This window comes from Rana temporaria, chromosome 3, assembly GCF_905171775.1.
Source record: "Rana temporaria chromosome 3, aRanTem1.1, whole genome shotgun sequence".
NCBI classification, from domain to species: Eukaryota; Metazoa; Chordata; class Amphibia; order Anura; family Ranidae; genus Rana; species Rana temporaria.
The window spans coordinates 11,062,855-11,087,861 of NC_053491.1; the positions used below are offsets into that span (position 1 = coordinate 11,062,855).

The 25,007-nt window shown below is 43.2% G+C and overlaps 1 protein-coding gene across 1 annotated transcript in view; it reads right to left on the reverse strand.

The window, feature by feature from the left end:
* IQCH (IQ motif containing H) overlaps nt 1-25,007 on the reverse strand; it is a 240,817-nt gene that overhangs the window by 96,268 nt on the left and 119,542 nt on the right. Inside the window, exons 11-12 of the mRNA XM_040342244.1 lie at nt 24,303-24,386; nt 9,753-9,928 (exon numbers count right to left, since the gene is read on the reverse strand). Of these exons, the coding sequence (XP_040198178.1) occupies nt 9,753-9,928; nt 24,303-24,386 (260 nt within the window). The remainder of the gene's footprint in view (nt 1-9,752; nt 9,929-24,302; nt 24,387-25,007) is intronic.

A 25,007-nucleotide genomic window follows, 5' to 3' on the forward strand; every position in this document is an offset into this window, starting at 1 on the left:
GTTAGCGGTAAATCGCCGTCTAGAGGCGATTTACCGTCATTTTAGCGGAACTTTACCGTAGTTTCAACACCGCTTTTCAGACGCTAGCGGGGCGCTTTCAACCCCTGCTAGCTTCTGAAACAAAGGGTTAAAAGGGCCATGCTGCGGCCCATTCATTTCAATGGGCAGGGGCAGTTAAGGAACGGTGTATACAGCGGGACTTGTCCGGCCTTCCATGGGAGAGATCCTGTCAAAGTGGGGCAGTCTGGATAAAGTCCAGGGCCAAATTTTTGTCCCAGTCCAGCCCTGCTGCACTGTGTAATGGTTTTGCACAGAGCAGCCCCAATCCTCCTCTTTTCGGGTCCCCCGCCTGCGCTCCTGGCTCCTCCTCTTCTCCAAGTGACCCCATAGTAAGCTGCTTGCTCCCCCCCCCCCCCCCCGTTCTCTTCTCATTTTCTCACTGGCTGTGATTGACAATAGCTCCTGCTGCTGTGTCTCAGCCAATGAGGATACTAAAACTGGTGCACTCAGAATCTGGTACAGCTGTGCTTGGTAGCCAATCAGCTTTCTTTAGCATGTTCAATTAGGCATTCACAATAAAACCTGGAAGCCGATTGGGTTTCTATGCAGAGCTGCACCAGATTTTGCACTCTCCAGTTTTATAGCTAGATTCACGTAGGGTTACGCCGGCGTATCAGTAGATACGCCGTCGTAACTCTGAATCTACGCCGTCGTAAATTTAAGCGTATTCTGGAAACCAGATACGCTTAAATTAGGCTGAGATACAAGCGGCGTAAGTCTCCTACGCCGTCGCATCTTAGGGTGCATATTTACGCTGGCCGCTAGGTGGCGCTTCTGTTGAGTTCGGCGTAGAATAAGCAAATGACTAGATACGGCGATTCACGAACGTACGTGCGCCCGTCGCAGTAAAGATACGCCGTTTCCGTAAGAGGTACGCCGGCGTAAAGATAAAGCTGCCCCCTAGGTGGCCTAGCCAATGTTAAGTATGGCCGTCGTTCCCGCGTCGAAATTTGAAAACTTTACGTTGTTTGCGTAAGTCGTCCGTGAATGGGGATGGACGTAATTTACGTTCAGGTCGAAACCAATACGTCCTTGCGGCGTACTTTGGAGCAATGTACACTGGGATATGTCCACGGACGGCGCATGCACCGTTAGTAAAAAAACGTCAATCACGTCGGGTCACCAATCATTTACATAAAACACGCCCCCCTTATCCTCATTTGAATTAGGCGCGCTTACGCCGGCCCCATTTACGCTACAACGCCGTAACTTAGGAGGCAAGTGCTTTGTGAATACAGCACTTGCCTCTCTGACTTAAGGCGGCGTAGTGTAAATACGATACGCTACGCCGCCTTAAAGATGCGCCCATCTACCTGAATCCAGCTATTAGTAAATTTTACAACCACTTTAAGATGAATTGTAATTGTTTTCAGCGCCAAATAAAGAATTTATAAAAAAAGAAAACCAAAAAAAAAAAAAAATTACCCAAAATCATTGTTTCCCTACAAGGACATAAAATATCTTTTCATTTTATTGCTTTTTTTTTTTATAAATATGTCAAATATATGTAGAAAATAAAAAGGGATAGAACATTACTCTATGTTTTGATAAAAACGTATAAATAAAAAACGAAAAAAAAAAAAAAAAAGTGATAGAAAAAAACACCACTATATACTGTATATATATATATAATGCATACATACAGTATTTTACAAAAGTAAGGACACCCCTCACATTTCTGTAAATATTTTCTTGTATCTTTTCATGTGACAACACTGAAGAAATGACACTTTGTATCTACAATGTTGTGTAGTGAGTGTACAGCTTGTATAACAGTAAAAATTTGCTGTCACCTCAAAATAACTCAACACACAGCCATTGATGTCTAAACCGCTGGCAACAAAAGTGAGGACACCCCCTGAGTGAAAATGTCCAAATTGGACCCAAAGTGTCAATATTTTGTGTGGCCGCCATTATTTTCCAGCACAGCCTTAACCCTCTTGGGCATGGAGGTCACCAGAGCTTCACAGGTTGTCACTGGAGTCCTCTTCCCCTCCCCATGATGACATCACAGAGCTGGTGGATGTTGGAGACCTTGCGCTCCTCCACCTTCCGTTTGAGGATGTCCCACAGATGATCAATAGGGTTTAGGTCTGGAGACATGCTTGGCCAGTCCATCACCTTTACCCTCAGCTTCTTTAGCAAGGCAGTGGTGGTCTTGGAGGTGTCTTTGGGGTGATTATCATGTTGGAATACTACCCTGCGGTCCAGTCTCTGAAGGGGGGGGATCATGCTTCCGCTTCAGTATGTCACAGTACATGTCGGCATTCATGGTTCCCTCAATGATCTGTAGCCCCCCAGTGCCGGCAGCACTGATGCAGCCCCAGACCATGACCCTCCCCCCCACCATGCCTGACTGTAGACAAGACACACTTGTCTTTGTCCTCCTCACCTGGTTGCCGCCACACACGCCTGACACCATCTGACACCAAATACCTTTATCTTGGTCTCATCAGACCACAGGACACGGTCCTAGTAATCCATGTCCTTAGTCTGCTTGTCTTCAGCAAACTGTTTGTGGTCTTTCTTGTGAATCATCTTTAGAAGAGGCTTCCTTCTGGGACGACATCCATGCAGACCAATTTGATGCAGTGTGCGGCGTATGGTCTGAGCATTGACAGGCTGACCCCCCCACCCCTTCAACCTCTGCAGCAATGCTGGCAGCACTCATACGTCTATTTCCCAAAGACAACCTCCGTATATGACGCTGAGTACGTGACCTCAACTCCTTTGGTGGACCATGGCGAGGCCTGTTCTGAGGGGAACCCGTCCTGTTATACCGCTGTATGGTCTTTGCCACCGTGCTGCAGCTCGGAGGGTCTTAACAATCTTCTTATAGCCTCGGCCATCTTTATGTAGAGAAACAATTCTTTTTTTCAGATCCTCATGAGGCGCCATGTTGAACTTCCAGTGACCAGTATGAGAGAGTGAGAGCGATAACACCAAATTTAACACACCTGCTCCCCATTCAGGTCACCTGAGAGCTTGTAACACTAACGAATCACATGAGAACAGGGAGGGGAAATGGCGAATTGGGTCCAATTTGGACATTTTCACTAAGACCCCGTACACACGGTCGGTTTGGTCCGATGAGAATGGACCGAAGTTCATTTTCATCGGTCCAAACCGACCGTGAGTATAGGCTATCGGTCTGTTTTCCTTCAGTCCAAAATTTTAAAACATGCTTCAAAACCGAACCGATGGACCGCTGCCCCATCGGACCAAACCGATGGTTAGTACAGAAAAGCATCGATTCAAAACCCGCGCATGCTCAGAATCAAGTTGACGCATGCTTGGAAGCATTGAACTTGTTTTTTTTCAGCACGTCGTGTGTTTTACGTCACCGCGTTCTGACCCGATCGGATTTTGAACTGATGGTGTGTACACACATCAGACCACTTCAGCGATGAACCGATGAAAACGGTCTGTCGGACAATTCTCATCGGTTTTGTCCGACCGTGTGTACGGGGCCTTAGGGGTGTACTCACTTTTGTTGCCAGCGGTTTAGACATTAATGGCTGTGTCTTGAATTATTTTGAGGAGACAACTAATTTACGCTGTTATTTATATAAGCTGTACACTCACTACACAACATTGTAGCAACGTGTAATTTCTTCAGTGTTGTCACATAAAAAGATACAAGAAAATATTTACAAAAATGTGAGGGGTGTACTCACTTTTGTGAGATACTGTGTGTATATATTTATATATACTGTATCTCTGCATATATATACTACAGGGCAGATCCACGTAGATCGGCGCTTCTCTCCGCCGGGCGTAGCGTATCTAAGATACACTACGCCGCTGTAACTTAATTTTTTTTTCCAACTCTTCAAAGAATCTGCGCCGTAAGTTTTGGCGGCATAGTGTATCTTTGGCGGCGTAAGGGCGCGGAATTCAAATGGATGTGACGTCGTGACCCCGACGTAAACGACTGTTTTTTTAACGGCGCATGCGCTGTCCATGGGGGTATCCCAGTGCGCATGCTCGATATTAAACCGGAACAAGCCAATGCTTACGATGGTGACGTCATTTTACGCAAATCCCTATTCGCGAACGACTTACGCAAACGACTAATTCGTAATTCTTTTGTGGATCTGCCCCTGTGTGTATATATATATATATATATATATATATATAGATATGTGTATGTATACATATATATATATATATCTACATATATTTACTGTATATCTATATATATATATATAGATATATATATATAGATAGATATATAGATATATATATATAGATATATATATATATATATATATATTTTTGTGTTTCCATATAAACCAAGTTTAACAAAATCTTATGACATTTAATTATAAAACATTTAATTCTCACTGAGAGAATATATATATATATATATATATGTATGATTGTGTATTTAAGCATTTCAAAATATTTTTTTTATAAAATTGACCCAAAACCATTATTGCTCTTAAAAGAACATAAAAATATGTTTTAATTCTATTGTTTTTTTCTTTTTTTATAAATATGTAAAATATATCTAAAAATAAAAAGCAATAGAACATAAAAACTCACTATATATATATATATATATATATATATATATATATATATATATATATATATATATATATATATATATATATATGTGTCCATGTCTTTATAAGCCAGGGACCAACAAACGTTTCTGATATTTAATTATAAAACATTTAACTCCCAATAAGGTAACCATTGGAGGAAAAAAAATATGCACGATTGTGTATTTAAAATAAATAAAAAATAAAATTAAAAAAAAGCTTAAAAGCAGAATATTGACGGAACCATTTGCGCGGTATAGACGAGGAGCAGACATTTTAGCAGCACAGAAGCCATATAATAAAAATGTAATAAAGATTTTTCGGTAGGAATATCTCTATCGCGGCAAAACCAGTTCATTACTCTGCTTAGCCATCAGAAAATAAAAAAGAAAGCGCGGCGATGAATATGCGGCGGGTTGTGACCTCTGCTGTAGTTGAGCTCTTTAAATTGATAAAAGCTGTTGAGGTGATACTATAATCGCTCACATCTTTAGTGCCTCGGAAATGGCCTCGCTGGGAATAGAACTAATTACTACACATCTGTATTTATTTCATCCACGCAGAATTATCCGTCTGTCACTCGCAGGAGAAGCTGCCAGGCTTTTGTGTAACGCTAACTCATCCCGCGCCGCCGTCCCGCCTCATATAGAGGGAGGAAATGCTGAGAGAAAATCAATTGGTGATATAAAGAGACTGAGAGGGGCTTATAAAGAGGCGGCATATAATACCCCAGGATGGGGGGGGGGTAAAGTATGAGGCTGAGGCTGGCTGATTATTTGTCTATTGCCCCGAGGCAGAACTACACCGTATCCGAGCGCCGCAAACTGAAAATGCTATTTAATTGTTTTTTAATGTTCAAACCCCCCATCCATCCATCCACTCCCCCATCCATCCACGTCTCCATCCATTGATCTATATCTCCATCCATCCATCTATATCTCCATCCATCCATGTCTCCATCCATCCATCTATGTCTCCATCCATCTATATCTCCATCCATCCATCTATGTCTCCATCCATCCATCTATGTCTCCATCCATCCATCTATATCTCCATCCATCCATCTATATCTCCATCCATCCATCTATATCTCCATCCATCCATCTATGTCTCCATCCATCCATCTATGTCTCCATCCATCCATCTATGTCTCCATCCATCTATATCTCCATCCATCCATCTATATCTCCATCCATCCATCCATCCATGTCTCCATCCATCCATCTATGTCTCCATCCATCTATCTATATCTCCATCCATCTATATCTCCATCCATCCATCTATATCTCCATCCATCCATCTATATCTCCATCCATCTATATCTCCATCCATCCATCTATGTCTCCATCCATCCATCTATGTCTCCATCCATCCATCTATGTCTCCATCCATCCATCTATGTCTCCATCCATCCATCTATGTCTCCATCCATCCATCTATGTCTCCATTCATCCATCTATGTCTCCATCCATCCATCTATGTCTCCATCCATCTATATCTCCATCCATCCATCTATGTCTCCATCCATCCATCTATGTCTCCATCCATCCATCCATCTATATCTCCATCCATCTATATCTCCATCCATCCATCTATATCTCCATCCATCCATCCATATCTCCATCCATCCATCTATATCTCCATCCATCTATATCTCCATCCATCCATCTATGTCTCCATCCATCCATCTATATCTCCATCCATCCATCCATCTATGTCTCCATCCATCCATCCATATCTCCATCCATCCATCTATGTCTCCATCCATCCATCTATGTCTCCATCCATCCATCTATGTCTCCATCCATCCATCTATGTCTCCATCCATCTATATCTCCATCCATCCATCCATCTATATCTCCATCCATCCATTCATGTCTCCATCCATCCATCTATGTCTCCATCCATCTATGTCTCCATCCATCTATCTACTCCCCTATCCATCTATGTCTCCATCCATCCATCCATCCATCTATATATCCATCCATCCATCCACTCCCCTATCCATCCATCTATATCTCCATCCATCCATCTATATCTCCATCCATCCACCCCCCATCCATCCATCTATATCTCCATCCATCTATCCACTCCCCTATCCATCCATCCATCTATATCTCCATCCATCCATCTATATCTCCATCCATCCATCTATCCACTCCCCTATCCATCCATCATGTCTCCATCCATCCATCCATGTCTCCATCCACTCCCCCAGGGAGGGTTTGGTTAGTGGTGCCTCTTGCTTAGGTGTTGCAGCCTTTGGGGCCTTTCAGAAAGGTGTGTCTATGTAATGACAGGTCATGTGACACTTAGATTGCACACAGGTGGACGTCATTTCACTAATTATGTGACTTCTGAAGGTAATTGGTGGCACCAGAGCTTTTTATGGGCTTCATAACAAAGGGGGTGAATACATACGCACATGCCAATTATCCATTTTTTATTTCTAAAAAACAGTTTTATGTATATATTTTTCTTTTTTTTTTACTTCACCAACTTAGGCTATTGTGTTCTGCTCCGTCACATAGAATTCAGATAAAAAAAATAAACATTGAACTAAAGGCTGTAATGTAACAAAAAAGGTAAAAAGCCAAGGGGGGTGAATACTTTTGCAAGGCACTGTATATGATGACGCTGTACTGCACTGTATATGATGACGCTGTACTGCACTGTATATGATGACGCTGTACTGCACTGGTGACAGTAAGTAAAAGATTTTAAAAATCTTTTTTTTTTTATCTTAATTTTCAAACAAATTACAATTTAAAAAAACTTGCCATGCCTCTTACTAAATACCTTGGACTGTCTATTTTCCAAAAAGGGGTCATTTGGGGGGTATTTGTACTGCCCTGGCATTTCTCGTGCCTCAAGAAATGAGATCGGCCGTCAGTACATCAGGATTTATAAATTTTCAGATATATATCCCATAGTTTGTGGACTCTATGGGGCAGATTCACGTACCTCCGCGCATCTTTGCGCGGGGCGCAGCGTATACAAGATACACTACGCCGCCGTAACTTTTTTTTCGAATCCTCAAAGAATTTGCGCCGTAAGTTACAGCGGCGTAGTGTATCTTTGGCGGCGTAAGGGCGCGGAATTCAAATGGATGTAATGGGGGCGTTTTTTATGTAAATACGTTGTGACCTGACGTAAACAACGTTTTTTTTTTTTAACGACGCATGCGCCGTCTGTGGGGGTATCCCAGTGCGCACGCTCAAAATTAAACCGGAACAAGCCAATGCTTACGACGGTGACGTCATTTTACGCAAATCCCTATTCGCGAACGACTTGCGCAAACGACGTAAAAAATTCAAATTTCGACGCGGGAACGACGGCCATACTTAACATTGAGTACGCCACCATATAGCAGCTTTAACTATACGCCGAAAAAAGCCGAACGCAAACAACACAAAAAAATTCGCCTGCCGGACGTACGTTCGTGGATCGCCGGAACTTGCTAATTTGCATACTCAATGCGGAATTAGCCAGAAACTACACCTAGCGAAAAAATGCACCTAAGATCCGACGGCGTACTAAGACGTACGCCTGTCGGATCGATCCCAGATGCCGTTGTATCTTGTTTTGTAGATTCAAAACAAAGATACGACGTGGGAACTTTAAAATTACGCGGCGTGGATCTGCCCCTATAACTTTCCTACAGACTAAAAAAATATACACTAATTTGGGTTAGATGATCAAATACCACCAAAAGAAAGCTCTATTTGTGGGGGAAAAAAAAGGACATCAATTTTGTTTGGGAGCCACGTCGCAATTGTCATTCAAAGCGTGACAGTGCTGAAAGCTGAAATTTCGCCTGGGCAGGAAGGGGGTATATGTGCCCAGTAAGCAAGTGGTTAAAGTGTATTTTTTCGTTTTCAAAACTGCTGCGCAAATACCATGCGACATAAAAAAATTGCAACAATTGCCATTTTATTCCTCAGGGTCGCTGTACAAAAAAAAAAAAAATTTTTTGGGGGTTCCAAGTAATTTTCTAGCAAAAAATACCGATTTAAATTGTTAACAAAAAGTGCCAGAAAAAGCTTGATCATCATGTAGTTAAGCTAAAAAAATATTGGAGGGTTTAACCACTTAACGCTCGCCGCACGACTATTTACGTCCACAAAATGGCACGGACAGGCAGATGGGCGTATATTTACGACCTTGCCTTCTAGCGGGTGGGGGGTCCAATCGAGACCCCCCCGCTGCGTGCGGCGGGCGGCTTACCTCGGGGAGCGATCCGGGACGACGGCGCGGCTATTCGTTTATAGCCGCTCCGTCGCGATCGCTCCCCGGAGCTGAAGAACGGGGAGAGCCGTATGTAAACACGGCTTCCCCATGCTTCACTGTGGCGGCTGCATCGATCGCGTCATCCCCTTTATAGGGGAGACTCGATCGATGATGTCAGTCCTACAGCCACACCCCCCTACAGTTGTAAACACACACTAGGTGAAACATAACTCCTTCAGCGCCCCCTGTGGTTAACTCCCAAACTGCAACTGTCATTTTCACAATAAAGAATGCAATTTAAATGCATTTTTTGCTGTGAAAATGACAATGGTCCCAAAAATGTGTCAAAATTGTCCGAAGTGTCCGCCATAATGTCGCAGTCACGAAAAAAAATCGCTGATCGCCGCCATTAGTAGTAAAAAAAAAAAATTAATAAAAATGCAATAAAACTATCTCCTATTTTGTTAACGCTATAAATTCTGCGCAAACCAATCGATAAACGCTTATTGCAATTTTTTTTACCAAAAATAGGTAGAAGAATACGTATCGGCCTAAACTGAGGAAAAAAATGTTAAAATATATTTTTGGGGGATATTTATTATAGCAAAAAGTAAAAAATATTGAATTTTTTTCAAAATTGTCGCTCTATTTTTGTTTATAGCGCAAAAAATAAAAAAACGCAGAGGTGATCAAATACCACCAAAAGAAAGCTCTATTTGTGGGGGAAAAAGGACGCCAATTTTGTTTGGGAGCCACGTCACACGACCGCGCAATTGTCTGTTAAAGCGACGCAGTGCCGAATCAAAAAACCTGGCCTGGGCATTTAGCTGCCTAAAGGTCCGGGACTTAAGTGGTTAATACTACTACTGTATAAGTAAAGTGTCTGCATGGGGTTCATTGTGTGGGACTTACAGGAAATGTGTCCACGGCCTCCGGGGTGATGATGGTAAATCTCTCGTGCAGCAAAGTTGCCTCTTGCGGATTCTCGGACAACACCGCCGTCCTCAGACCCAGGAGGCTGCGGTAGTATTGTGTCATCTCCTCATCCATCCTCACAGGGCACACGTAGATGACGTCCACATTGGGGTCTGCAGGAATGCCACATGTAGTAAGTAATTACAGGTTAACTACAGTAATATAAAAAAAAAACTAAATAATAATAAATAATAAATAAATAAATAATAAAAAATATATAGGGCCAGATCCACATAGGGAGTACTACTGATACGCCGGCGTACTTTCAAATTTCCCGTGTCGTATCTTTAGTTTGAATCCTCAAAACAAGATACGACGGCTTCTGGGTTCGATCCGACAGGCGTACGGCTTCGTACGCCTTCGGATCGTAGGTGCAATACTTCGGCGCCCGCTTGGTGGAGTCTGCGTCGTTTTCCGCGTCGGGTATGCAAATTAGCGATTTACGACGATCCACGAACGTACGAGCGGCCGTCGCGTTTTCTAACGTCGTCTGTAGTCGGCTTTTTCCGGCGTATAGTTAAAGCTGGTATTTTGCGGCGTATAGATAGACTTGCCATGTTAAGTATGGCCGTCGTTCCCGCGTCGAAATTTGAATTTTTTTTTTTTTGCGTAAGTCGTCCGTGAATCGGGATGGACGTAACACACGTCTAAGTTAAAAAAATGACGTCCTAGCGACGTCATTTAGCGCAATGCACGGCGGGAAATTTCGGAAACGACACATGCGCAGTTCATTCGGCGCGGGGACGCGCTTCATTTAAATGAATCACGCCCCCTACCCGCCGATTTGAATTCCGCCGCCAGAAATACACTACGCCGCCGTAACTTAAGGCGCAAATTCTTTGAGGATTTGAAGATCCGACAGGTAAGGTACGGCGGCGTAGCGCCCATCTAATTATCTGTGGATCTGGCCCATAATACTTACAAAAAAAGAAGTACAAGATAAAATATTAAATAAATTCTGAATAATACTGAAGTAAAGAATAATAATAAAAAACAACCCCCCCCCCCCACTAAATAATAATAATAATAATAATAATAATAAAAAAAAAAAATAATACTTAAAAAATGTATAAAATACTAATGGTCACAACTACATTAAAATTAATGTAAAGATTTTTTTTTTTTAAATAACAAACATGTCTATTCTTACCTGCTCTGTGCAATAGAGCAGGCCACGAACCTCCACTTCTCGTGTTCCCCCGCTGGCTGTCCTGGTCCCTCCTCCCTGTCCAGTGCCCCCATGGTAAGCCGCTTCCAATGGGGGCACTCGTGCATGCTTGTTCCCAATATTGACACAGACAGAGGGACTCGGCCCGGCCCCCCCGCTTCTGTGTCACTGGCTTTGATTGACAGCAGTGGGAGCAACGCCGTATCCTGGCCTAGGCCAACAAGGCCCAGACCTAGGGCAGCACTTTGCAGGGGGGCAGCACAAAAAGAGTCGCCAATTGGCTTGCGCTACACTGTTAGGGAAATTAGTATAGCGCCCCCATAAAGTGGCCACACTGCTTCCGGTTTGCGGGCGGCCGGCATTCCGCAACTGTGGGGGGGGGGGGGGGGGGCTGCTGCTTCTAATTTTGACTGTCTTATCATCCTGGACCACAAACCTTCCTCACTGTGCTATATGTTTTCTGCTGTACCATTGGCATGATTTGTACTTAAAGTAGAACTATAGGCAACACTTTTCTTTTACATTTTGGATAGAGTAAGAAAGGGTTAGAGCCCCTGTCAGTTTATTTTTTACCATCCCTGTTCCATTGCAGAGATTTCCCTTCACTTCCTGTCCCATAGCCAAACAGGAAGTGAGAGGAAATCTATGCAAATCAGGGGAATCCATTGCCCCCCCCCGACCCTCGGAACTAGTGTCCGGACTCTAAAATTTCAGGGCGGGTCTTAAACAGCAAGGGGTGTGGCCTTGACAGGAAGGGGTGGGCTATATTTAAATTAGGGGGGTGCACGAGTTTAGTCAGGCCTAGGGCAGCACAAAACCTAAATACACTACTGAGTGGGAGCCAATGGCTCGTTGGGCCCCAACAAAGCCAGCGAGATCTGGAAGTGAGGGGGAGAGAAGAGCTTCAGATGTGCACGGAGCTGGATTGAATGAGGTAAGTATGTTAATGCATATACAATTTTTTACTGAAATGCAAGGAATACATTAAGGTAAAAAATGTATAGGCTTTAGAACCACTTTAATACACTACATATACTATATAACATAAAATACTAATAAATAAATACTAAGAAAATAACATTTTAAATGCTAATAAAATAAAATACTAATGAAACTACAGGGTCAGAACTACATTAAAATGCTACAAATAAAATAATATATGTGTATATATTAGATGGTAAGCTCTTCTCAGCAGGCCCTCTTAATCCTCTTGTATTTTATTGTATTATAAAAATAAAATAAAATAAAATAAAACTATACATTTAAAAAATAATAAAATGTATAAAAAATGTAAATATCATAATAAAAATAAACAACAAATAAGGGGTCAGAACTACATTAATACACTACATATACAATTATATAATAAAAGAAACAATACATTTTAAAAAGAATAAAATTGATAACAAATTTAAATATCATAATAAAAATAAACAACGAATAAAGGGTCAGAACTACATTAATACACTACATAAAAAGAAACTATTTATAAATATAAAAAGAATATTACACTATATTACACTATATTAATATGTAATATATTAATATTACACTATATAAAAAGAAACAATACATTTAAAAAAGAATAAAATGTATAAAAAAATGTAAATATCATAATAAAAATAAACAACGAATAAAGGGTCAGAACTACATTAATACACTACATATAAATAAATATATATATATATATATATATATATATATATATATATATATATATATATACACACACACACACACACACACACACACACACACACACACATATATATATATATATATATATATATATATATATATATATATGAAATTATACATTTAAAAAAGAATAAAATTTATAAAAAAAATTAAATATCATAATAAAAATAAACTATGAATAAAGGGTCAGAACTACATTAATAGACTCCATATAAAAAAATTGCATAAAATACTAATAAAATAAAAAATAATAAAAGTAAAATATAAAATGTTAATGCAAATAAATCTACAGGGTCAGAACTACGTTAATATGCTACAAATGAAATATAATATAAAAAAATTAATAAAATACTAAATAACAATACATTTAAAAAAATAACAAATTGATAAAAACAATTAAAATATATAATGATAAAAAAAAAATACTAATCAAACTACAGGGTCAGAACTACAGTAAAATGTTACAAATAAAATAAAATATAATATATGTGTATATAGATGATGTTCTAGCCTGAGGAAGGGCATTCTGGGCCAGATTCATGCACTTTTACGGCGGCGTAACGTATCCCGTTTACGTTACACCGCCGCAAGTTTTCAGCGTAAGTGCTTGATTCACAAAGCACTTGCGTGTAAACTTGCGGCCTCGTAGCGTAAAGCCGTCCGGCGCAAGCCCGCCTAATTCAAATGGGGCATGTACCATTTAAATTAGGCGCGTTCCCGCGCCGAACGTACCGAAATTCCCCGCCGTGCTTTGCGCGAAATGACGTCGCCCTGACGTAATGTTTTGAACGGCGACGTGCGTTACGTGCTTTCGTATTCCCGGACGACTTACGCAAAAAAAAAAATTGAAATTCGACGCGGGAACGACGCCACCACCACCTAAATAGCAGCCGTAACTTTGCGACGGGAAAAGCCGACTAGCGTGGATCGTGGATCGCCGTAAACATCTAATTTACGTCGCCCTGACGTAATGTTTTGAACGGCGACGTGCGTTACGTGCTTTCGTATTCCCGGACGACTTACGCAAAAAAAAAAATTGAAATTCGACGCGGGAACGACGCCACCACCACCTAAATAGCAGCCGTAACTTTGCGACGGGAAAAGCCGACTAGCGTGGATCGTGGATCGCCGTAAACATCTAATTTGCATACCCGACGCAGGAAAACGACGCGAACTCCACCCAGCGGGCGCAGGAGAATTACACCTACGATCCGCCTGTCGGATCGAAGCCTAAAGCTGTCGTAACTTGTTTTGAGGATTCAAAACAACGCTACGACGCGGCAAATTTGAAAATTCGCCGGAGTATCAGTAGATACGCCGGCGTATTTCAACTGTGAATCTGGCCCTCTGTACTTTGCCTGAAAGCTAGCTATTTGGAACATAACATGTAACCTTTGCCTTTTTTCTGCTTAGGCTGCATTCACACCTGAGCGTCGGTCGTTCGGTCGTTTTTTTCCGGCGTTTTGTCGCGCGTATTCATGCTTATTTGCGCGTTTGCATACAGCGTTGTCCGACGTTTTTGTACTTCGACATTTTTTATTTTAGCCAATAGGAAAAATGATCATCTTTTCATCACTTGTTGCTATGTTGGTAGATTTTTTTAATCTTCTGCATGGGCGACAAGTTCTATTGATTAAAGCGACGAAACGCCCGTAGCAAACGCCCGTTGTCACGCAAGTCGCTTGAATCGAGCGTTTCGATTACTTTCTTTGGGAAATGGAAACGCTCAAATACGCCGCTGTCGCGTGATTCGCGCAACAAAAAAAAGGTCCGGGACTTGTTTGAGCTTCGCGCGACAGGCGTTTGGGCGTTCGGCGTTCAGGTGTGAACAGTCACCATAGCAAATAATGTATTTTCATCCCTCTGGCGTTTGTGAGCGTAGCGCTTCAGGCGTAAAAACGCCTAGGTGTGAATGGAGCCTTAGAATACATTTTAAGTGCAGCAATCCTTGTTTGGAATATATATATAAATATAAATAAATAATAATAAAAAATACTAGTAAAAAAAATGAAATAATAAACATAAAATATAAAAAACTAAGGGGCAGATCCACAAAGATCTGCCCCGGTGCACCGTATCTGAGATACGCTACGCCGCCGTACCTTACTGCAGTTTGGTTCGAATCCATAACGATTTCGCACCGTAAGTTATGGTGGCGTAGTCTATCTCTCGCGGCGTAACGGCGCGTTATTCAAATCGGCGAGTAGGGGGCGTGTTTCATTTAAATGAAGCGCGTCCCCGCGCCGAACGAATTGCGCATGCTCTGTTCCTAAATTTCCCGCCGTTCATTGCGCTAAATGACGTCGCAAGGACGTCATTGTTTTGACATGGACGTAAATTACGTCCATCCCGATTCACGGACGACTTACGCAAACGAAAAAAAAACAATTCAAATTATACGCGGGAACGACGGCCATACTTAACATTGCGTACGCACCAAATAGCAGCTTTAACTATACGCCGATAAAAGCCGACTAGAGACGACGTAAAAGAATGCGACGGCCGCTCGTACGTTCGTGGTTCGTCGGAAATTGCTAATTTGCATACTCGACGCGGAAAACGAAAGAATTGCATCTTAGATCCGAAGGCGTACGAAGACGTACACCTGTCTAACCCAGATGCCGTTGTATCTTGTTTTGAGGATTCAAACCAAAGATACGACGCAGGAAATTTGAAAGTACGCCGGCGTATCAGTAGATACGCCGGCGTACTCGCTTTGTGGATCTGCCCCTAACAGAATAAAATACTAATCAAAACTACATTTACGATACTGTAAGACTGGAGGAAAGTGACGTTTCTCATACTAACCAACCGGGCTTCACTGATTATTTTGTACTACGCAGTACTTTGGCATGCACATCAGTTTTCCCCCTGCTGTTTGAGCCCCCACTTAAGCCCCGGACCATTTTGTTGCTAAATGCCCAGGCCAGGTTTTGCGATTCGGCACTGCGTCGCTTTAACAGACAATTGCGCGGTCGTGCGACGTGGCTCCCAAACAAAATTGGTGTCCTTTTTTCCCCACAAATAGAGCTTTCTTTTGGTGGTATTTGATCACCTCTGCGGTTTTTATTTTTTGCGCTATAAACAAAAATAGAGCGACAATTTTGAAAAAAATTCAATATTTTTTACTTTTTGCTATAATAAATATCCCCCAAAAACATATATAAATTTTTTTTTTCCTCAGTTTTGGCCGATACGTATTCTTCTACCTATTTTTAGTAAAAAAAAAAATCGCAATAAGCGTTTATTGATTGGTTTGCGCAAAATTTATAGCGTTTACAAAATAGGGGATAGTTTTATTATTATTTTTTTTTTTTTTACTACTAATGGCGGCGATCATCGATTTTTTTCGTGACTGCGACACTATGGCGGACACTTCGGACAATTTTGACACATTTTTGGCACCATTGTCATTTTCACAGCAAAAAATGCATTTAAATTGCATTGTTTATTGTGAAAATGACAGTTGCAGTTTGGGAGTTAACCACAGGGGGCGCTGTAGGAGTTAGGGTTCACCTAGTGTGTGTTTACAACTGTAGGGGGGTGTGGCTGTAGGTCTGACGTCATCGATCGAGTCTCCCTATAAAAGGGATCACACGATCGATGCGCCGACACAGTGAAGCACGGGGAAGCCGTGTTTACATACAGCTCTCCCCGTTCTTCAGCTCCGGGGAGCGATCGCGAGGGGGCGGCTAGAAACGAATAGCCGCGCCCTCGTCCCAGATCGCTCCTGAAGCCACGGGAACCGCCGCATGTACCGGGGGGGGGGGGGGGGTCCCGATCGGAAATAGCTAATTTGCATACTCGACACGGAAAACAAAAGAATTGCATCTTAGATCCGAAGGCGTACTAAGACGTACGCCTGTCGGATCTAACCCAGATGCCGTCGTATCTTATTTTGAGGATTCAAAACAAAGATACGACGCAGGAAATTTGAAAGTACGCCGGCGTATCAGTAGATACGCCGGCGTACTCGCTTTGTGGATCTGCCCCTAACAGAATAAAATACTAATCAAAACTACATTTACGATACTGTAAGACTGGAGGAAAGTGACGTTTCTCATACTAACCAACCGGGCTTCACTGATTATTTTGTACTACGCAGTACTTTGGCATGCACATCAGTTTTTTCAGAAATGAAACCCAGGGGGATTAATCCATAAAACTAGGCAGGCTAAAAATGGGTATGTTTTGCACTTTTCAGAAAACACATCCTGATAATTATTTATTTTGCTGAACAGTAGAAAATGCATAATTCTGAATAACCTGCACACCAGGAAAACACGCAGGCTGCAGGAAAATGTATATGATGCACAGAAATTCACATGGTAAAGCATGTCTGTAGTCCTATACTCATTACTCATCCTATACTCATTACCAGGGCCGCTGATAGGGGGGACCACCAGTCCTCCTGTAGGGGGCCCGGGCACACAGGGCACAGGGGGGCTCACACAGCAGAGGGAATTAGTTTGGTTTGGCAGAGGGGCAGTTACAGAAGGATGCTCTGTGCAGTTCTCTGCAGCAGCTGAAAAACAGTTTCTACCCCTCCTGCGGGCTTTCAGCTGCTGCAAGGAGAGTCACAGACACAGGGCATCATTCCTGTAATTGCTTCCCCAACACTGATTGCCCTCTTTGTTCTGCTTGCTTCTGAACACCCCCCCCCCCCCTGTGCTCCCTTGTCACTGTAATATATATATATATATATTTTTTAATGTAAAAAACAAATAAAAAAGGGCCAATTCACACAGGTTTTCTGTTATGTTTGTGTCCACTAATAATGATTTTAGTGTATTTTTTGTGAAAATATGGTCTTGATATATTGGGGGGGGGGGGGGGGCCCTGCCAGGTAGGCTGTATGGGGCCCGGTGATTTCTAACAGCAGCCCTGCTCATTACTCATCCTATACTCACTCACATTGTGTTCCAATTATTTCTCGCCTTCTACTATTAATCTGAACCATCTTGAAGGTTGTAAACTCACTTTGTGAGGATCGCACACATTTACCTCCATGAATTCTGTGACCCGTAGTCACTCTGCCCTGTGAGCAGGCACTGCTGTGTCACACATTTCACAGAGCCCGCCTTCTAAGAGGAGTTTCAGGAGGCGGAGTCAGTACAGGAATCACTGCTTGTAGGCAGCAAAGTACCATGGGACATGTAGTCCTTACAAATGGAGGAGAAGCTGCAAAGCATGCTGGGAATCCAGGAGATAACTATTGTTTGTATTGCAACCTATGTAATACAGAAATATAGTAAAGCAATGCTAATGAAAGTCTGTACAATTAACCACTTAACCCCCGGACCATATTGCTGCCCAAAGACCAGAGCACTTTTTGCGATTCGGGACTGCGTCGCTTTAACTGACAATTGCGCGGTCGTGCGACGTGGCTCCCAAACAAAATTGGCGTCCTTTTTCCCCCACAAATAGAGCTTTCTTTTGGTGGTATTTGATCACCTCTGCGGTTTTTATTTTTTGCGCTATAAACAAAAATAGAGCGACAATTTTGAAAAAAATGAATATTTTTTAACTTTTTGCTGTAATAAATATCCCCCAAAAATATATATAAAAAAAAAATTTTTTCCTCAGTTTAGGCCGATACGTATTCTTCTACATATTTTTCGTAAAAAAAAAATCGCAATAAGCGTTTATTGATTGATTTGCGCAAAAGTTATAGCGTTTACAAAATAGGGGGTATTTTTATGGCATTTTTATTAATATATCTTTTTTTACTAGTAATGGCGGCGATCAGGGATTTTTTTTCGGTACTGCGACATTATGGCAGACATTTCGGACACTTTTGACACATTTTTGGGACCATTGGCATTTTTATAGCGATCAGTGCTATAAAAATGCATTGGATTACTATAAAAATGCCACTGGCAGTGAAGGGGTTAAGTATGTCCCTGGGTGTGTTCTTACTGTGGGGGGGGGGTTGACCTCACTAGGGGAAACACTGATCTTCTGTTCATACATTGCATGAACAGAAGATCAGCATTTCCCCCCCCTGACAGGACCGGAAGCTGTGTGTTTACACACACAGCTCCCGGTCCCCGCTCTGTAACGAGCAATCGCGGGTGCCCGGCGGCGATCGCGCCCGCCGGGCACCCGCACGGGAGTCACGGGCAGCACGCACGCGCCCCTAGTGGCCGCAAAGAGAGCCAACGTATAGCTACGGGCTCTCGCCCAGGAGAGCCGACCTGCCGCCGTATAATGACGGTGCACGGTCGGCAACTAGTTAAAGGAGAAGTACGGGGAAAGCTCGTTGGGCTATACTTCTCCTGGGGATCGCAGGAGTTCAGTTCGTTTTGCACTTCTGTGATTCATTTTCAGCAGTCAGTGGGCTGAACCTCGCTTGTCGGCTGACGTCACAGAGGCTCAGAAAAAATCGTAACCATATGGTCGGGATCCGCCCACATTCTTGGACCGGCACCCGGCTTAGCCTCTCAGCGAGCCGCCCACTACCGCCCCCTCCACAGCCAAGCGCTCCAGTGAGCACTGGAGGGGCAGAGCAGAGAGCAGTGACTGACAGTCACCATCTCTCTGCTCAGGGAGCTCTGAGAGCCGAGCGATCGGTGGTGTTTGATCTCTCAGTTCTCAGCCTTAGAGCCGGCGGGGGACAGGTGCAGCATCCACCTAGGTAAGTATCATTATAACATTTTAAAAAATATCCCATACTTCTCCTCTTGTCAACTGGCCTATAGTAAAAATACGCATTTTTTTTTACTTTAACCGCTTGCTGACAGCTGACAGCTGGCCGTCATATGATGTCCTGGACCCCGATTCACAAAGGAGTTATGATGGCGTATCTCCAGATACGCCGTCGTAACTCTGAGTGTGAGGCGTCGCATCTCTGCGCCTGATTCATAGAATCAGATACGCCTCACTGTTGCCTAGATACGAGCGGCGTAAGTCTCCTACGCCGTCATATCTTGGAGTGCATATTTACGCTGACCGCTAGGGGCACTTCCGTAGATTTACGTGTAGAATATGCAAATGAGCTAGATACGCCGATTCAGAAACGTAGGTGCGCCCGGCGCATTGATTTACATCGTTTACGTAAGGCTTTTTCCGGCGTGAAGTTACCCCTGCTATATGAGGCGTAGCCAATGTTAAGTATGGACGTCGGGACAGCGTCGAATTTTGCGTCGTTTGCGTAAGTCGTACGCGAATAGGTCTGTGCGTAAGTTACGTTCACGTCTAAAGCATTGACTATTTGCGGCGTAATTTGGAGCATGCGCACTGGGATACTTTCACGGACGGCGCATACGCCGTTCGTTAGGAGCGTCAATTACGTGAGGTCACGATTAATTAGCATACAACACGCCCCCTACCAGCCTATTTTGAATTAGACGGGCCATTTACACTACGCCAACGTAACTTAGAGCGCAAGTTCTTTCAGAATACGGGACCTGCCTCACTAAGTTACGGCGGCGTAGTGTATCTGAGATACGCTACGCCCGCCTAAAGATAGGTGATTCTACCTGAATCTGGCCCCTGGGCTTTATGTGGGGGGATATCTGAATAATGGGGGCAACTACAGGCATCATTCAGATATCTGCGTTTTCAGCCGGCGATTCCCTACACCATAAGAGCGATCATAGCGGCTGGTCAGCCGCTTGATCGTTCTTACGAGCGGCACCTCCGGTGTTTCTACCGACTCACCACTGCGATCGGCGAGTCAGAGAACGGATCCGCCGGCCCCAGATTTTTACCATAGAGATTTCTGGTGGACCAGATGGTCGCCGGAGTCTCTACGATTGTTGGAAGCCGGGCACGATGTTATGACGTCACACTCGGCCTCTGCATTCAAACAAATGGCGCCGCCTCGGCTTGGAAGCCCAGATCGTTTTTTTATTTTTTTTATTTCAGGCTTCCCAGCCTAGAGGTGAGATGTGGGGTCTTATTGACCCCCCCCCCATATCTCACTGCAAAGAAGACCTGTCATGTCATATTCCAATTACAAGGGATGTTTACATTCCTTGTAATAGGAATAAAAGTTATTACATTTTTATTTATTTTTTAAAGTGTCAAACTAAAAAGTAGAAAATAGAATTAACAATATATTTTTTTTTTTTTAAAGTGGCCCTGTCCCTGTGTTCTCGCACGCAGATGCGAACGCATACATAAGTCGCGCCCACATATGAAAACTGTGTTCAAACCACGCTTGTGAGGTGTCGCCGCGAACGTTGGAGCGAGAGCAATAATTCTAGCCCTAGACCTCCTCTGTAACTCAAAACATGTAACCAGTAAAAAAAATTAAAGCGTCGCCTATGGGGATTTTTAAGTACCGAAGTTTGGCGCAATTCCACAAGCGTGTACAATTTTGAAGCGTGACATGTTAGGTATCTATTTACTCGGCGTAACTTCATCTTTCACATTATGCAAAAATTAGGCTGACTTTAGTGTGTGTTTTTTTTTTGTGTGCAAATACCAAGATAAAAAGTTGCAATGACCACCATTGTATTCTCTAGGGTCTCTGCTTAAAAAACATATATGATGTTTGGGGGTTCTATGTCATTTTCTAGCAAAAAAAAAAATTATGATTTTTACATGTAGGAGAGAAATGTCAGAATTGGGTGGCAAGTGGTTAACCACTTAAGGACCGCCTCCTGCACATTTACGTTGGCAGAAAGGCATGGCTGGGCACATGCACGTATAGGTACGTCCTGTACTAGTACCCAGCCGTGGGTCGCGGGCGCGCGCCCGTGACCCAGCCCGAAGCTCCGTGACTGGGACCGCCGGACCCGATTGCCGCTGGAGTCCCGAGATCGGTCCCCGGAGCTGAAGAACGGGGAGAGCTGTGTGTAAACACGGCTTCCCCGTTCTTCACTGTGGCGCCGTCATTGATCGTGTGTTCCCTGTTATAGGGAATCACAATTGATGACGTCACACCTACAGCCACACCCCCCTACAGTTGTAAACACACATGAGGTCACACATAACCCCTTCAGCGCCCCTTTGTGGTTAACTCCCAAACTGCAATTGTCATTTTCACAGTAATCAGTGCATGTTAAGTGCATTTTTTGCTGTGAAAATGACAATGGTCCCAAAAATGTGTCAAAATTGTCCGATGTGGCCGCCATAATGTCGCAGTCACGAAAAAATCACGAAAAAATCTCCTATTTTGTAATCGCTATAAATTTTGCGCAAACCAACCGATAAACGCTTATTGCGATTTTTTTTACCAAAAATATGTAGAAGAATAATACGTATCGGCCTAAACTGAGGAAAAAATAATGTTTTTTTTTTATATATTTTTGGGGGAGATTTATTATAGCAAAAAGTAAAAAATATTGAATTATTTTCAAAATTGTCGCTCTATTTTTTTTTATAGCGCAAAAAATAAAAACCGCATAGGTGATCAAATACCACCAAAAGACAGTTCTATTTGTGGGGAAAAAAGGACGCCAATTTTGTTTGGTAAACCACGTCGCACGACCACACAATTGTCTGTTAAAGCGACGCAGTGCCGAATCGCAAAACCTGGCCGGGTCTTTTAGCTGCCTAAAGGTCCGGGTCTTAAGTGGTTAAATACCAGGTTATGTCAGTTAACTACCATAACCCACCGGTGTATATTCTTTTTACTATAGGCGACTCTCTTTCTGATAAAGGTGGTCCTGCATTCAGATTTGCCGCTTCCCGGACGTTCCTGGACTTACCTGACCGGTCGGTGAAGCCCGGGGGGGTCGGATCGCTCCTGGGCTTGGCTGCCGCTAGCTGGGCATACAACAGATTGAGGTCAGGATGGCCACCACTCGTCTCTATGACCTTGGAGGACAGGAGCGACCTATTTTTTTGTCAAAGCAAAAGTTCAAAAAACATTTATTTTAAATCTTTTGCTTTTAAAGTTGGGTGCCACACTGGACGAAGAAGACTCAGAACCAAATGGCGTCTGTTCCATAATTACCCCTCCCCAGCATGCACAGCGAGGCTCAACCCTCCTTATTGGCTGCCGGGGAAGAGCACCCAAACCCTGACTCCACTGCTGCCACCTACCGCACTACAGCAGAATGAGCCCACAGCACAGCCAGGCAGAAACAGAGACCCTGTTTTGAACATAACAATTTGTGGATCAGAGTTTAACCACTTCCATACCGGGGGGCACTTACGCACCTTCCTGACCAAGCCAATTTTCAGCTTTCAGCGCTGTCGCACTTTGAATGACAATTGCGCGGTCATGCTACACTACACCCAAACAATTTTTTTTATCATTTTGTTCCCACAAATAGAGCTTTCTTTTGGTGGTATTTGATCAGCCATTTTTTTTTTTGCGCAACAACTAAAAAAAGACAGAAAATGTTGAAAAAAATTAAGTTTTTATTTTTTTCTGTTATTTTTTGTAAATAAGTAAGTTTTCTACTTCGATTACGGGCACCGGTGAGGCGGCACTGATGGGCACCGGTGAGGCGGCACTGATAGGCGGCACTGATGGACACTGATAGGCGGCACTGGTATGCAGCATTGATGGGCACTCATAGGCGGCACTGGGCACTCATAGGCGACACTGATGGGCACTCATGGGTGGCACTGATGGGTACTTATGGGTGGCACAGATGGGCACTGATAGGTGGGCACTGGGCATGGATGGGCACTGAGGGGTGGCACTGGAAACTGTGGGGTGGCACTGATGGACACTGTGGGGTGGCACTGATAGAAACTGAGGGGTGGCACTGATGGACACTGAGGGGTCCATGTTGCCAATCAGTGCCCATTTGTGGGCACTGATTGGCATCTATTCTTTTTTTTTTTTTACTGACCTTTTTTTATTTTTTGACTGCAATTTTTTTAATTTATTGCCCTTTTTTTTTTTTTTTTTTTAAAGCTCTTCCCTGGTGTTCCAGTGTGGGCATCCGAGGGGGGGCTGCGCTGATAAACAATCAGCGCAAACCCCCCCTGTCAGGAGAGCGGCCGATCGGCTCTCCCCTACTCGTGTCTGTCAGACGCGAGTGAGGAAGAGCCATCAACGGCTCTTCCTGCTTACATCGTGATCAGCCGTGATCGCGATCTCTTTACCGAGATCGGAGATGCAGGGTGTCAGACTGACACCCCGCATCACCGATCGGCGCGCGCCGGCCTGAAATCCTGCAGGACGTCAATAGACGTCTAGTCAGGATTTCACAACCACTTCTTGGACATCAATTGTCCATTGACCGGGGCGGGAAGTGGTTAATAAATCCACCCCTCTGTGTCCTAGTTCCTCTTTATTACCCATAGTCCCTCTCGTATGATGGATATCTCTTTTCCCACACAAGTCCATATTTTTCTGCTCTGATAATTATTCATAGAAAGCTCTATACATCAGTTCAGCCCTGCTTATTATCCAAAAAGCAATCTCCGGTAATCACTCGCTTTGTTCTATAGGCACATAACCGTCTGCAGCTCCTTCCTATCGTTCAATTACAATAACTTCTCGCTCCGACTCCTTCTCGTGCTCTATACACAATCCATATCTCCTCCTTGCTCCCTGTAATTATTTCTATTGCTCCATATAATTGCCCACAGCAAACTATTTCACACACCATTTCTCATTTAAAGTAAAACAAATATCTGTGTTGTACTTATATTTCACACTGTACTCGGGAAATCCCCCCCCCCCCCCAGAACTTGACCGGGAGACTCACCTGCGATGTCACCCAGACGTCCCATCTGGAGGTTCTGCTCAAGGTGGAGGTCGGCGGCCTGAGCCCTCTGCTTCTCTGTGTAACCTGCGTTCAATAAAAATACACCACTGATCATAATGTACATCAAGAGGATTGAAGCTCATTTTATGTTATGAGGCAGGGTTTGACAAATTTGCTTGGAATCTAGGAGCCAGCTAAAAAGGTTAGGAGCCAGAAAATGCGTCCCGACGAGCTCGCGCGCAGAAGTGAACGCATACGTGAGTAGCGCCCGCATATGTAAACGGTATTCAAACCACACGTGAGGTATCGCCGCGATCGTTAGAGCGAGAGCAATAATTCTAGCCCTAGACCTCCTCTGTAACTCAAAACATGCAACCTGTAGATTTTTTTAAACGTTGCCTATGGAGATTTTAAAGGGTAAAAGTTTGTCGCCATTCCACGAGCGGGCGCAATTTTGAAGCGTGACATGTTGGGTATCAATTTACTCGGCGTAACATTATCTTTCACAATATAAAAAAAAAAAAAAAAACTTTACTGTTTTCTTATTTTTTAATTAAAAAAAGTGTATTTTTTCCCAAAAAAAGTGCGCTTGTAAGACCGCTGCGCAAATACGGCATGAAAGAAAGTATTGCAACGATCACCATTTTATTCTCTAGGGTGTTAGAATAAAAAATATATTTAATGTTTGGGGGTTCTAATTAGAGG